At 38.5% G+C, this 15672-nt stretch overlaps 1 protein-coding gene across 1 annotated transcript; it reads right to left on the reverse strand.

The window, feature by feature from the left end:
* Nucleotides 1-7820: 7820 nt before the first annotated feature.
* On the reverse strand, nucleotides 7821-10789 carry LOC115925268. The gene is made up of 3 exons (XM_030988915.1): nucleotides 10134-10789; nucleotides 9334-9367; nucleotides 7821-7947 (listed from the first exon to the last, which is right to left on the reverse strand). Exons 1-3 carry the CDS (start codon nucleotides 10696-10698, stop codon nucleotides 7821-7823), a joined length of 726 nt encoding a protein of 241 aa, XP_030844775.1. The 5' UTR covers nucleotides 10699-10789.
* Nucleotides 10790-15672: the final 4883 nt, after the last annotated feature.

Consider the following 15672-nt stretch of genomic DNA (forward strand, 5'->3'; position numbering starts at 1 on the left):
GTATATATCTCTTTGATTCCCAGAAAAAGGGAACAAAAAGGAGATTTTTTTGGTTTGTTTGGGGGGATGGGGGGTGGGGGCTGCATTATTTATACAAAAAACTTGAAGCCAATACCTTCTTTTTGTAGAATTTTTTTGAAGCAGCCCCCTCCAAAAAAATAAAAAGGCGATTCTTCAGCTCACTTCTCTAAATCCTTGTCTGAATTGAGTTTCCCGCTCCCGCGCGAAGCGTGGAAGCATTGACGTTTTATAAATTATTAGAGAAAGAAGACAATTCGTTGTACCGTTCTCGACTCTTTATCCTTATCTGAATTCAGTTCTGTCCCCCCTTCTCGCGCGAAAGCATTGATGTTTCATTAAATAATTAGAGAAAGAAGACGATTCGTTGTACCGTTCTCGACTCTTAATCCTTTTTCTTCCTACGTCCTCTTCCTTTTTTCTTTTTTTTTTTTTTTTTTTGGGGGGGGGGGCGACCGCCCCCACTGCCCCCCCCCCCCTGGCTACGCGCCTGCCCCTCCAAAATAAAAGAAGAAGGCGATTCTTCAGCTCACTTCTCTTACAGTACAGGCTAGGCCCTTACGTTAGATCTAGCTATTTATCAAGTCTTTAACTTTTAGGAGTAAAATATGATTATCTGATTATGAAAAAGAAAAATTCCATTCCTTCATTAATCTAATATTCTACTCTGAATGACTAATCTAGTATATGATAATGATGTAGCTACAGTAGATATAGATCTAGGTCTAGTTTACTCATTAAATCAAATTGGATATTCTACTCGGAATGAATAATGATAATACAGTAGGCTAGATATAGATCTAGTTTGATTAGTTATACTCACATCACTCGATCAAATTGGGCAGTACAATCATGCAATGCAGTGCAGCGGCCCAGTACGGGCGCCGAGTCAGTGAATTCCCCCGCCGACCCGGCCGCGAATTTTTTTTCCGTACTCGAGAGAGCAAAAATCCCATGTGCGCATGCGCGTGGACTTATGATTTCTCTGCTACTTCCCATACGAAATGTACATGTATTCGCATGTACTGTGCACGATTCGCGTTCTACGAGTAAACGATGGCACAGTAGTCTTCAAACACAGACTCTGATTTGCCAGTTTGACAAATCAATATGCGTATGTGTCGCGATGTGCTTATTCAAGTCTGTGTAGTTGTATGATTCAGACCCAGTAGTGCATATGGAAATACATTGCAACTTGTATAGAATGGTATAGTAGTCTGCAAGCACAGACACTAATCTGACAGTTTGACAACATACTAGTAGTGTGCTGAGAAGTACTTTATTCAAGTCGCCAACTTGTATAGAATGGTATAGTAGTCTGCAAGCACAGACGCTAATCTGACAGTTTGACAACATACTAGTAGTGTGCTGAGAAGTACTTTATTCAAGTCTGCGTAGATGTATGATTCAGACCCTACTGGTGCGTGCGTTAGAAATGCATCTCAATGTGTAGAGTGTAGTATAGTAGTCTGCAAGGACATAATAATATATTGTGTATTGATGAGTAGTGATTTTATGCAAGTTTGTGTAGTTTAATGATTCCAGACCCCATGGTAGGCCTATGTATTGTGCCACTGCTCTCTCACACTCTTTCTCTCTCTCTCTCTCTCTCTCTCTCTCCATATCTCTCTCTCTTTCTCTCTCTCTCTCTCTCTCTCTCTAGCCCTCCCTCCAGTATGCTCGCACTCTCTGTATTACTTTTATTTATAATCATGGTCTGCTGAGAGCCAGAAGGATGTTAACTCTTAACACAACGAATGCCCTTCTGGCTCTGAACAAACCCACACACCATGAGGTCATTTATTGGCCTTCTCAAGATGCCTTTCCAATACACGCACCAGTAGGGTCTGAATCATAAAACTACACATATTTGAATATAAAGCACTACTCAAGACACTATGTTGTCAAACTGTCCGATTAGCGTCTGTGCTTGCAGACTACTATACCATGCTATTCAATTTGGGATGCATTTCTGTAAGCACTAAAATGTCTGAATCATACAACTACTCAGACTTGAATACTAGTACTATTGCTACGCACGATATATGCGTAATTGTTTTGTCAAACTGGCAAATCAGAGTCTGTGTTTGAAGACTACTATGCCATCGTTTACTCGTAGAACGCGAATCGTGCACAGTAGATGCGAATACATGTACATTTCGTATGGGAAGTAGCAGAGAAATCACAAGTCCACGCGCATGCGCACATGGGGTATTTGCCCTCTCGAGTACGGAAAAAAAATTCGCGACCCGGCCGGCGGCGCTGTACGGCTAGCTGCACACTGAGCTGAGCTGCTGCGGTAGCACTAGGCAGTAGTCTGCTAATTTACGGCCAGGACGAAAGAATGTGAACAAACATCAACCATCTCGTCTAAAATGTACTATATTCGACTTCTCAATAATGAAATCTGTGTCAGGAATAAAAAATAGACCTTCATACGAGATAAAAATGATATTTTTGCAGTGATTTACCGACAAAAACACTGCTCGAATTTCAGTGGTCCGAGTAGATACAACGCACATTTAATGTACGTGCGGCAATGCGGATTGCGAGCTGTGAGTAAATTGTCCGAAATGTCATTTTTTTGGTCATTTTACCTAAAGATAAGTTATAAATTATCTTCATTGGTATCATTTAACACAATTCCATTAAAGATTTTGGTTGGAAAGGGCATTACTAAGTCACAAAGAGCACAAACATATACAAATTGGTATCTCTCGATCGATTAATCAGGTCGGGACATCTCGGCCCAGTTTTTCCAGCTGGGCCGAGTAGTCCCGTGGGCCGAGTTAGCCCGGATTCGGAAAGATATAGGCACAGGAGGAGCCTGGAAGAGAGAAGGGTTAAGAGAAAGAAAGACGGGAAGAGTGAGACATGCAGAGAGAGAGAGAGAGAGAGAGAGAGAGTCAGGGAAAACAGACAGGTATGGAAAGATATAGGCACAGGAGGAGCCTGGAAGATAAAGGGTTAAGAGAAAGAAAGACGGGAAGAGCGAGACATGCAGAGAGAAAGAGAGAGAGAGAGAGTCAGGGAAAACAGACAGGTATGGACAGATATAGGCACAGGATGAGCCTGGAAGAGAGAAAGGGTTAAGAAAAAGAAATACGGGAAGAACGAGACATGCAGAGAGAGAGAGAGAGAGAGAGACTCAGGGAAAACAGACAGGTATGAAGAGATATAGGCACAGGAGGAGCCTGGAAGAGAGAAGGGTTAAGAGAAAGAAAGACGGGAAGAACGAGACATGCAGAGAGAGAGAGAGAGAGAGAGAGAGAGAGAGTCAGGGAAAACAGACAGGTATGGAAAGATATAGGCACAGGAGGAGCCTGGAAGAGAGAAGGGTTAAGAGAAAGAAAGACGGGAAGAACGAGACATGCAGAGAGAGAGAGAGAGAGAGAGTCAGGGAAAACAGACAGGTATGGAAAGATATAGGCAGAGGAGGAGCCTGGAAGAGAGAAGGGTTAAGAGAAAGAAATACGGGAAGAGCGAGACATGCAGAGAGAGAGAGAGAGAGAGAGTCAGGGAAAACAGACAGGTATGGAAAGATATAGGCAGAGGAGGAGCCTGGAAGAGAGAAGGGTTAAGAGAAAGAAAGACGGGAAGAGTGAGACATGCAGAGAGAGAGAGAGCGAGAGAGAGAGAGTCAGGGAAAACAGACAGGTATGGAAAGATATAGGCACAGGAGGAGCCTGGAAGAGAGAAAGGATAAGAGAAAGAAAGACGGGAAGAGCGAGACATGCAGAGAGAGAGAGAGAGTCAGGGAAAACAGACAGGTATGGAAAGATAAGCACAGGAGGAGCCTGGAAGAGAGAAAGGATAAGAGAAAGATAGACGGGAAGAGCGAGACATGCAGAGAGAGAGAGAGAGAGAGAGAGTCAGGGAAAACAGACAGGTATGGAAAGATATAGGCAGAGGAGGAGCCTGGAAGAGAGAAGGGTTAAGAGAAAGAAATACGGGAAGAGCGAGACATGCAGAGAGAGAGAGAGAGAGAGAGTCAGGGAAAACAGACAGGTATGGAAAGATATAGGCAGAGGAGGAGCCTGGAAGAGAGAAGGGTTAAGAGAAAGAAAGACGGGAAGAGTGAGACATGCAGAGAAAGAGAGAGAGAGAGAGAGAGAGAGAGAGTCAGGGAAAACAGACAGGTATGGAAAGATATAGGCACAGGAGGAGCCTGGAAGAGAGAAGGGTTAAGAGAAAGAAAGACGGGAAGAGCGAGACATGCAGAGAGAGAGAGAGAGAGAGAGAGAGAGAGAGTCAGGGAAAACAGACAGGTATGGAAAGATATAGGCACAGGAGGAGCCTGGAAGAGAGAAGGGTTAAGAGAAAGAAAGACGGGAAGAGTGAGACATGCAGAGAAAGAGAGAGAGAGAGAGAGAGAGTCAGGGAAAACAGACAGGTATGGAAAGATATAGGCAGAGGAGGAGCCTGGAAGAGAGAAGGGTTAAGAGAAAGAAAGACGGGAAGAGTGAGACATGCAGAGAAAGGGAAAGAGAGAGAGAGAGCACGGAGAACTTGACAGAGAGTGAGAGAAAGAGAGAGAAAAGTTGTGTGTGTGTGTGTGTGTGTGTGTGTGTGCGTGAGCGTGTAAGAGAGGGGAGAAAAGGGGAGAGCAGGGAGAACTTGACAGAGAGAAAGAGTGCGAGATAGAGAGAGAGAGAGAGAGTAACAGAGGGGGAGAGAGAAGACCGTTAAAATGTCGACAGCCATATTTACAACTATACCCTGTACAGGTGAAATGTGAAGTCAGGGAAAACAGACATGTATGGAAAGATATAGGCACAGGAGGAGCCTGGAAGAGAGAAGGGTTAAGAGAAAGAAAGACGAGAAGAGTGAGACATGCAGAGAAAGAGAAAGGGGAAGAGAAAGAAAGACGGGAAGAGCGAGACATGCAGAGAAAGAGAAAGGGAAAGAGATGGAGGGACAAAGAGAGACACTCAAACAACAACAACAACAAACTAACTAATATAAACAACCAGACAATCAAATACAAGCAGGACCGTGTTCTAGCTAACCCCTTTTGTTCCATTGCACTTTTCAAGGAATTAAACGCTGCATAATGGTTCCCTTATTTGAAGAAAAAATATAGTTTGACTAGCACATTATACCTGTTCTTAAAGGGGAAGTCCACCCTGATATTAAGTTGGTTTTGATAGAAGCAGAAAAATGAGAGGAACAGGTCATTGAAAGTGTAGGAAATTGTGGTTAAAATTAAGAAGGTTAAGTATTTTTGAAATTGTGATCAATCAAACACAAATTGGCCACTCTGTGACGTATCTTGTGAGCTCCCCTCCCATTTGCTCTTTATGAACTAAAACAAATCGGAAACAAATATTTGTTGTCAATCACATTATTTCAAATATGTTATTATTCAAGCAATGTGTGAACAAATAAATTCCTTCATCAATAACAAAGAAAATGAAAGTTATGAAATTCATGTAAAAAAAAAGGAAGGGGAGCTCGCAAGATACGTCAAAGAGTTGCCAATTTGTGTATGATTGATCGCAACTCCAGGCGTAATACCTATGGTCTGGCACAGTAAGAACAGTGACAAGTATGCATTTATTGGCATTGATGGAATGACAATGAGTGATTTTATTTCATAAATGTTCTCAAGTACAAACAAACATAATTATTCAATGAAAACTGTTAGACAGCACATTCAAGTGAAACTTGTCTTGAAACATAATAATACCTCTATCATATTCTTTAAGCTTTTTATATGGGACGGACTCATTAAAATTAATTACAATTCCAATTGCTATATTTAACAGATTAATGCAGAAATATATCAACCAATGCTTTTAGGTTTTGATATCTTTTTTTAACATTGTCATGACATAACTCAGACCCCTCAAAGTCAATTACACCAATATCTTTAGGTTTAACATTTTCACGTAGAATATTGAATCACATGCCGTATTAGGTTATACAAAATAAATTGAGATGTGGTACAATATGCTAATCGTTAAATTGTTAGTTTGTTGTCAATGCTGATTATTTTCTTTGTGTGCACACTATCCTTTTAAATTTATCTTTAAAACAAAATTGTTATCAACAGACCATTCATCTATCTATATATCTTTCTATCCATCTAGTAACTGCATGGTCTAATGGCAATCGTTGAAATACATTTGTAAGATAAATGTGTAATATTAAACAAACACTTGCAGACTTATGGTTGGTAATTAAAGCACTTTATAAATCAGCTAACAACGGTTGGGCTATATATGGCACTTTATTATTGTTTGTCCGATTTCATTCAAACTTTCACTGAACTGCTTTTCATATTTTTCTTCTTTCTTTTAAACAAACTTGCTGTTAGGGTGGATTTCCCTTTAATAAATTATATGCAGTCCTTTGATATGTCCAATATAACATTTAGAGTTCACTTATTCAATCGTTTGAATAACTCATACATATCACAGCTCACTTTGCTTGGCATTTCTTCCTTGATAAAATTATGAAAAAAACTTAGCCATTCCTGACCCTGCCTCTTTTCAGTTGAGGAGGAAGTAAGCCTATTTCTCTTCTTCTGACAGAGGACCAGTGTAATATCCATTTAACTTTTTGATTTTCTTTCACTGAAATAAAGTTGACTTTAAATGTATAAATTAACATGAATTTGAATGTCCTATTAGGGATCATAATACAGAGACTGTTGGTGTGACCAGCTGTCAACAATAATCTGTTGATACCTGAACTGGTTATCGTTTGCGAATGCACAATACATACATATATGTATAGAAGAAAGTCTAGATTTCTGCTCGGAGTTTGAGAAAATACACACAAATACAAGAAATAATGATGCTCCATACACAAAGATATTGTATATAAGATATGTAAGGCGCCCAAAACACTAATACATTTGAAATTAAATGCTCAAGCCGCACATAAAAAAGACCTTATCAAATGCTAATAAAACCTTGCAACCATCATGGTATGTGCAAAATACAAAAATAATTTCTTGAATAAGTGAATGAATCTTTCATTTCTAAGTTAGAAGTGAACAGGCATTTAGAGAGCGCATAATACAAATACTACTAAGCGCTTTAATGTATAAGCTGTATAACGGTATCGTATACAGAGTTTATGGTTCTAAGCGCTGTACATTATTATCATTACCCCAACTTTAGCCGGGCTAGCAAACGTTATAGGAAAATATGACCTTCAGGTTTCTTTGTAACAGGTAAACATTTCCTACACCTGGATGTAGAGAGGCACATAAAGATTAATGTCTTGCCAGAGGATTTTCGTGCGATGCCCCAAAAAGCAAAAAACACAAATAGACCCATGGCCTAAAGCAAACATTAAACATTACATGCATTACATTTCATAATCAGTTAATATGATATAAACATCTGTCCATCCATTAACAAATAAATAGTGGCATAGAATATAACTAATATATAGAGAACATGTACAATTTGCATAGATCCTAGAGGTAATACTGTTAAGATGAACGCACTGTTATTGTATTACAAAAGAAGGCAAGATATCATGAAAACTATACAATTTCAGACTCCTAGCAAATTCATCAATATATGCCAATAGAAAAGAAAAAAAACCTGATGACTTATATTGCATAATTGATTGACAGTTAAGTACTTGTAACTGTTTGCATATTAAATTAGTATTGCATTTATATGTAACAGCTGTTTTGAGGTAGAATGGCAAGAAATCAAAATAGGACATGTTAGAATTCAAATAAGTATTCCATCAGTGTGTGTGTAAGATAAATTCTCGCTACCGCCGAATTCCGCTCTGGATGTTATTCAATAGTGCTATTGCATTTCATCCTGAGGATCCTACGGTGAGGTAGGTTGACGATCCGTCTTAGCTCGTCGTTTTCTTGGACGTTGTTCCAGGCTCTCATCAACTCTATCACCACCACCATCATCATCATCATCGCCATCGTCACTGTTATTGCGTTTGCTATGTGATAGAGAGACAGATAAAAAGAGGGAGAGGGAAAGAGAGAAACACGGAGAGACAGAGAGAAACATTAAAAAAAAGAGACATGAGAGGGAGAGAGAGAGAGACAGGAAAAGAGACAGAGAGAGAGTGAGAGTGAGAAAAAAAGACAGGGAGAGAGACAGGGTGAGAGACAGACAAAAGATAAAGAAGGGAGAAAGAGAGAGGGACAGAGAGAGAGAGAGAGAGATGAAGAGAGATAACGATACAAAGAGACAGAGAGAGATATAAAGAGAAGGAGGAGGGGGCATAGAGAGATTGTGAGATACAAAAACAGAGAGGGGCAGATGGAAAGTTTAGAAAAAAAGAGAGTGAGGGAGAGAGAAACAATCAACATTAAGATAATAGTGATTGGGAATTGGAAACTTTTTAAACGGAGAGAGGGTGCGGGATCGGAGAGGGGAGGATGAGAGGCTTAAAAGCCAGGTTGAGAGGGGGGAAACTGGGATGTGAAAATGGTTTTCAAATAATCAATCCTTTGGATTTTGGATACTCTACATCCATGGCTAGCTCATATCTAACTTTCTATATATAATTGTATGGCAAATATGGTAATAATATTCGGAGTTCAGTATATGTACCAATCAATCTGCCATAATGTGCAACGATGGCGACCCGATACTTGCTCTGGCAGAGCTTGCTCCAGGCTTTAGTACATCAGGAATGTGGGGTTGGGGTTGAATTTGTTGTTGGGGTTTTGAGCTGGGTTTGTGCTTGGTGTTGGGTTGGGTACGGTGTAGATTTCTTAACCGGGCTTGGGATTGGGAGTTTGACTAATAATGTACTGAATTGCCGTGGAGTAAGTGTAGCCGGAGCAGGTGTCGTATGAGCACAATTATATATTATATGTACAACAAGAACAGCAATTTTACTACCATAATGTTACCATGTATATGTATTACGTGTAATTTAAATTTGTCATTGATGTATATATATATATGTTTTTAAAACTGCAATTCTGCTCTAGGGCCGCTTATGTTTTTTAATAGAATAACAATTTTTAATTTGTTTTCTTCTTCAAAGCCAACCTGATTTTTTTCAATCATGGCATAACTTCATCAAATGTCATTAGAAAGAAATAAAAAGCCTCACGATAAGACAATAGGATAGTGTGATGAAGGCGTAAAAGTGTGTCAAATTATAATCAGTAAATGCCGTTCTGGCTCCAAACAGACGATTATAACGGTAGAAGAAATGTTGAAGACAGCAATAGAAATAGATGAATTGAGAAATGGGAGAGCGAGAGAGAGGGTCAGGATGAGAGAGATATGGGGATATAGAATGAGAATGAGGGAGAGGGAGAGAGAGAGAAAGAGAAAAAGGTAGTCGTATAATTATGTTACTTACCGATGTTCAGGAATTCGTCTACTCTCGACTGGAGCTGCAGTAAAACAAAAGAAATACAAAATGGGATGATATCCAGTTGCGAAAGAACCTCAAATAAAGAATATAAAACTGAATTATAGTAAAGCTTTGAACAATTTATAACAAATTTTGTATTTGAAAAGAACTTAACAATCTTATATGCGAGTACAAGTATTTACAATATGCATATACAATACAAGCAACGATGTTATTTCTACATGTATTGTAGACTCTCTTATAACGTATCACTTTCTTTGGGGGATTGCCCATACTTGATTTAATTATGACTATGATATGATTGCATGTACTTTTCAATGTTTGATAAAATCATATTGAAATCTAATTATTCCTATTCTTTTATGATTAACGTTACAGGTTAAACTAAAGAATATTTTTTGTTTAACTTATAATTTGACAGAATACATATCTGTTTTATAGCTAAAAGTTACATCATGAAAGAAAAACACATTACTCGAATTAAATGCTTTGTCCTAACACACTAGACGAAAGGGGTTATATGAACTCTAATTACCGAGTACCAATTTAACACCTGGAGAGTGGCAACTGTAGAATGATATCTTGCCAAGGGAAATCATTGGTGCGGCAGGGTTTGAAAATTAAACCATGTGATGCACAGTATGGTGACGACACCGTGATAACTCTACAATGATTTTCCCATTTTGTGAATGAAAGAAAATATATTCCACCTGACCCTGTCATACCATGATCATTGCATGGTGATTATAAGGGCATATACAAAGTATTGAGCCTGATTTCCATACCTGCATCAGTTCTGCTTTGTGCAGAACTCAATCCACTGGTTGAGGGCATGGCGAGGGTATCAACATTCTCATAGATTGGTTTCTTTCCAATTGACAGCCCTCCTTGATACACTGAAGTTCGGTAATTGATGTATACTGAAGATGATGATAGCAAGGTGTCATCAGTTTCTATTGGGGTTGCAACTTCCTGTCTCTGGCTTGCAACGGTGTCCTGTGTTGCTTCTCCTAGACCATGGTGTGGCGAATGTTCTAGCATTTCTTGATAACTCAAGTTTGATGAGTATTGAGTTCCATTACCATTATTTGCGTTATGCTGGGAAGAAAGATAGGACTGCAGATACTGATCAAACTCCTCAAGTTGTTGGTTGGTCGATTGATCTGGTGCAAATGTAGATTGGAGTGGCGTTATCGGTGAAAGTTGCTGATAAGTTGAGAGTTGGTTGATTTGTTCTGGCTCTGATTGAATACCTCTGTGATGAAAACTCTTGAACTGTCCAGAAGGTGGTGCTGACTCCAGCAGGGAAACATGGTTAGGGGGGTATGGCTGTTGGTGTGTACTAGGCATTGGCCTTTCACACTGGTTGAGTTGTTGTTGTTGATGATATCTTCTTACTGACCACCATTGTTGTTGTTTTTGTTGTCGTTGTTGTTCTAACCACCGTTGTTGTTGTTGTCGTTGTTGTTGTAGTTGTAACCACTGTTGTTGTTGTTGTTGTCGTCGTTGTTGTTCTGACCACCGTTGTCGTTGTTGTTGTCGTTGTTGTTGTTGTAGTTGCTCCTGTTGCTGTTGTTGTAACCACTGTTGTTGTTGTTGTCGTTGTTGTTCTGACCACCGTTGTTGTTTTTGTTGTTTTCTTACTGACCACTCCTGTATCATGCTGATATGCTGTTTTTCCCTGAAGTAAGGATTCTGACATGACAGTGCACACAGATTTTTAGAGAAAAAAGGAAATAAATAAAATGTGATTGCCTGCAAAAGGAGGGTAAAGAAGACAAGTTCCGTTTCCCCCTATGAATGCACTTTTATTTTTCTTTGAAACCACTATTTTTGGGCTATACATGTCAATCTATAAGCAAGGTTACACACGTACATGTAGAGTTAGTAAAAATTACCATTACAATTCATTAGATATTATTATTTATTAGATACTTCAAATTGAACAGCAGTAATGAGAGGGGGCGATGATGTACAAATCGAGAGGAAAACAAATTTCATATTGTGTGGTTTCTCAAACAAAAGGAGTTTCAACACAGTTTGGCAGAAATTACTTTGTCATCATGGTGTAGCTCTCCAGCCCCCTCCCTCTCAATGACACAGGATGAATAGGAAAGCGTCTCTAATATGCCCTGCATATGTATATTCATTGATAAATTATCCTGTGACCTGTAACATCTGACCTCATGAACCCATATGCTTTTTCATTTAATATTTGAGTGGTTTTACATACTAGGTTCGATGTTTGTTAAATTATCACAGTAATAATATATTTTCTAGAATTTGTTACACTTTCAAGATCCTATAATATTTCACATTCATGACCTCTTAGACCCTAAATCTAATCAGTCCATCCTGGTATGCTAAAAGATATATGAATATCTGTTTGGTTTGGTTAGGTTTGAATTGCTTTGATCCTTTTCAAGTTAACACAGTATAACAATATTTCCTTGTTTACTTCTTGTACTTTCAAATATTTTAATGACTTTCTGACTATTTCCCCTCTATCAGTTTAAATCAGTCATCCTTTTATAGTACTTCATTAAAATTTGATTTGTATTGCTTTAATATTTTCCAAGTCATCACGGTAATGGAATATTATCTGTATTTTAAACACCTTTTTTTAGTCTGAGACCTTTAACATTTTACTTGTTCTACACACAATCAAATCAGTTCATATTTGCATGCTCATACTCTATCCAAGTTTGGTTAAAATCCATGTAACTTTGCTCAAGTTATCGCGGTAACGAGAAGCGGGACCAAACACATATGTATTGCCTCCATGCATCACCTTCAGTGACAGAGGCATAACAAACAATTAAAGGCATGTACCTTGGGATTTCATTTGTTCTACTTTGTTTTTACCAACACTATTCATTAAAGCACATCTGCACTAGTTTGGCCAGGGGGGTTAGACCTCGCTGCAAGGTCACTGGCAGGTCATGGTTATCTCATCAAATCAGTTCTCAATCAAGATAAGAACTAGATGGAACTTCGACTGCATGAAGTTGAAAATGATGCCTCCGCCATAGAGCCATTTCACATACCAAAACAGAAGCAATTTTTCAAATTCAAGTTTAGTTGTAATCCATTAACACGTTGTCAGAATATCGTGAGTACAAGCTTTTTTTCATATACATGTATGACCCTTTTATCTTTGACCTTATGTCCCTAAAATATAATCAGTTCATTAGCTTTGCAAGATACATACATGACTTAAGTTTGATGGTAATCCCTCCATCGGTTCTATTGATGTGATCACGAGATATTTATGCATACATAATGAGCCCTGTGACCTTTAACATCGTGACCCGAAAATGTAATCAATTCATTGGCTTTGCAAGATACATACATGACCTACGTTTGGCAGGAATCTATCAATCAGTTCTTGAGATAACGTGATCACAAGCTCTTGTTGCATACATAATGAGCACTGTGACCTTGTGAACCCAAAATCTAATCAATTCATTAGCTTTGTCAAGAAACACATACATGATCTAAGTTTGGCAGGAATCCATCAATCGGTTATTGAGATAACGTGATCACGAGAACGGGACGTACGGACGGACAACCCGAAAACATAATTACTTCGTAACGGAGGCATAAAAAGGGGTGCATGGGGTACCAACAGACACCGAGTATGCATCGTTTGCTATATAGAGGGCGCAATTAGCTACAAGTAGTGCAGTGGGGATTTAACATTGGGTTGCCAACAAAAGTTTATTTCGCTCGTTCTCTCTTGCTATCTTACCCTAAACTCTCCAAGCTAATTCACGCCACGTGATGAAACCACCAATTCGATAAACTGAACAGACTCAAGGTCAAGTTAAAATTGGAAAAAGGATAGGATATTTTGGGGAATTCAAATATTCATGTACACAATATTTCATACTTGAAGTATAAAGTTTTCATGCTTACGTAAATTCATATTTAATTCTATAATTCCTGAAGAGTAGTTACTCAATAGATTTTTTGTATTGATTCACAACCCCAATGTTTCTTCTCCTTTATTTCTGCCCAATTTCGTCATGGTTATTTTTTAAATCTATAAATGGACGAGTCTGGCTTTCAAAACTCCTACACAAAATCCTTACTTTGCTAGTTACACAACTGTGTGAAAATTGATGAAGAACAGCATACGTGCTACTTCATTCATGCATGTTTCTATACTGCCTGAGCACTGACTTTTCTTATTACCTGTGAGGATGCAGCCAAGGATTCTAGTTCAGTGAAGAAATCATCAGGTAAACGTTCATTCCCATTGATCGTTAATGTTGTAAGGCAGGGTAGAGAGCAGAGAAACTTGGCAAGCTGCTTGGATGCTGACTGACTTAGTAATTCACATTGCCTGGCATTATACCTATATAAATCCAGGTTGACCGTTTGGATCTGTAGGGATAGAAAATCAATTGGCAGCAGCCATGTACATGTAGCATACACATTATTACATGTATGCATCATATAATAGTTAAAATTGAAAAAAGGATTGGAGTATTTGGGGAATTCACATTTTCATCTACACAGTATTAAATTCATAGAGTATGCTAAGTTCTCATGCTTATGTATTTCATATACAGTTCTATGATTCCTGAATAATAGTTACTCAATATATATATTTTTTAAATTGATTTATAACCTCAATGTTTCTTCTCCTTTATTGCTTGCCCGATCTTGTCCTTTTAAAAAAAATCTATAAATGGACGAGTCTGGCTTTCAAAACTCCTACACAAAATCCTTAACTTTGCTAGTTATACTACTGTGTGAACATTGATGAAGAACAGCATAAGTGCTACTTCATCCATGCATGTTTCTACTGCCTGAGCACTGACTTTTCTTATTACCTGTGGTGATGCAGCCAAGGATTCTAGTTCAGTGATGAAATCATCACGTAAACGTTCATTCCTATTGATCACTAAGGTTGTAAGGCAGGGTAGAGAGCAGAGAAACTTGTCAAGCTGCTTGGATGCCAAATTACTTAGTACCAAAGGTGCCATGGGATACATCTGTAATTGCAGGATGATTGTTTGGATCTGTAGGGATAGAAAATTGATTGGCATCAGGCATGAACATAATATATCATGTATCATTTATGATGGAATCAAAAGAATTATGTTGTGAATTTCATATTCTAGTTTAATTTTCACAGTAATAAGTATCGGGGGGAGTTCAAAGACTTTCAAGATCCTATGATCTCATAATCTTTCACCTTCATGACCTCTTACACCCGAAATCTAATCAGTTCATCCTTGTAAGCAGTCCATACATACTTTGTCCAAGTTTAGCTGATTTGCCTCAATGCTTTTTAGTTAACACTGATACAAGAAATTTTCTAGCATTTAGGGGGGTATTCACAAAAATATAAAAAATATTCTGTTTTTTACCTTTCACCTTTGCCCTCTAATACAGTCGTAATCTAATCACTTCATCTTAAAGGGAGTGTGTCATGAAGAGACTGTGTCTTTCACGTGGCCCTATCCGGGGCCAATTGGATTACGACTACGGACGACGCGACAGCAGCATTCATGTGCGTGCAACATATGCGAAACCGAAGTGTGAGGAGAACTAATTCGGTCTGTTTCGCCAACGCTAGCGCGCACTGACCCAGTTTAGCGCGCGCTGACCTAGTTAATCAAGTCCATTCGTTTACATGCAGTTGTCCAAAAGAAGACATAGAAGGCGTTAACGAGTATTTTCCATGATACACTCCCTTTAATCTGCTCATACATACTTGATCCAAGTTTGGATTGTATCGCTTGAATACTTCCCAAGATATCGCGGTAATGAAATATTTTGACACTTTCATGAGTCTGTGACCTGTAAAATTTAACCTCTTTTGCCCAAAATCAGTTCAATTCAACCTTGCATGCTCATACATACATGTACTCCATTAAACGTTTGGTTAAAATCGGTATAATTGTTCTCAAGTATTGCAGTAATGAAAAGTGGGACTGACGGACAAGCCAAAAAGCATGTAAAGCCTTTAGCATCATCATCACCTTTTGTGTCGGAGCCATATAAACTAAGAGGCATTTACCTCTGATTTTTGTTTGTTCTATTTCGTTTTTACCAACACTATTCATTAATGGTAGGTTGCCAACAAAAATTCATGTCACCCGTTCTCTCTCTATCTCTCTATCTCACCCTCTACTCTACAAGCTATATATCACGCCGCGTGATAAAAAACACAGCGATTCGATAAACTGAACAGATTTGACAGACTCAAGGTCCAATTCAAATTTTAAAAAGGATGGGATTATTTGGGGAATTCACATTTTCATGTACACAATATTTAATTCATGAAGCATGCTAATTTCTCATCCATAT

This window comes from Strongylocentrotus purpuratus, unplaced genomic scaffold, assembly GCF_000002235.5.
Source record: "Strongylocentrotus purpuratus isolate Spur 01 unplaced genomic scaffold, Spur_5.0 spur5_scaffold_18, whole genome shotgun sequence".
Classification (NCBI taxonomy): Eukaryota; Metazoa; Echinodermata; class Echinoidea; order Camarodonta; family Strongylocentrotidae; genus Strongylocentrotus; species Strongylocentrotus purpuratus.

Coding starts and splice junctions, on each gene's coding strand:
- LOC115925268 (XM_030988915.1), bottom strand. CDS start 10,698: ATGCCTAGTACACACCAACAGCCATACCCCCCTAACCATGTTTCCCTG. Junction 9,368..10,133: donor ACAAAGCAGAACTGATGCAG/GTATGGAAATCA, acceptor GTTTTACTGCAG/CTCCAGTCGAGAGTAGACGA. Junction 7,948..9,333: donor AGACGAATTCCTGAACATCG/GTAAGTAACATA, acceptor TCTATCACATAG/CAAACGCAATAACAGTGACG.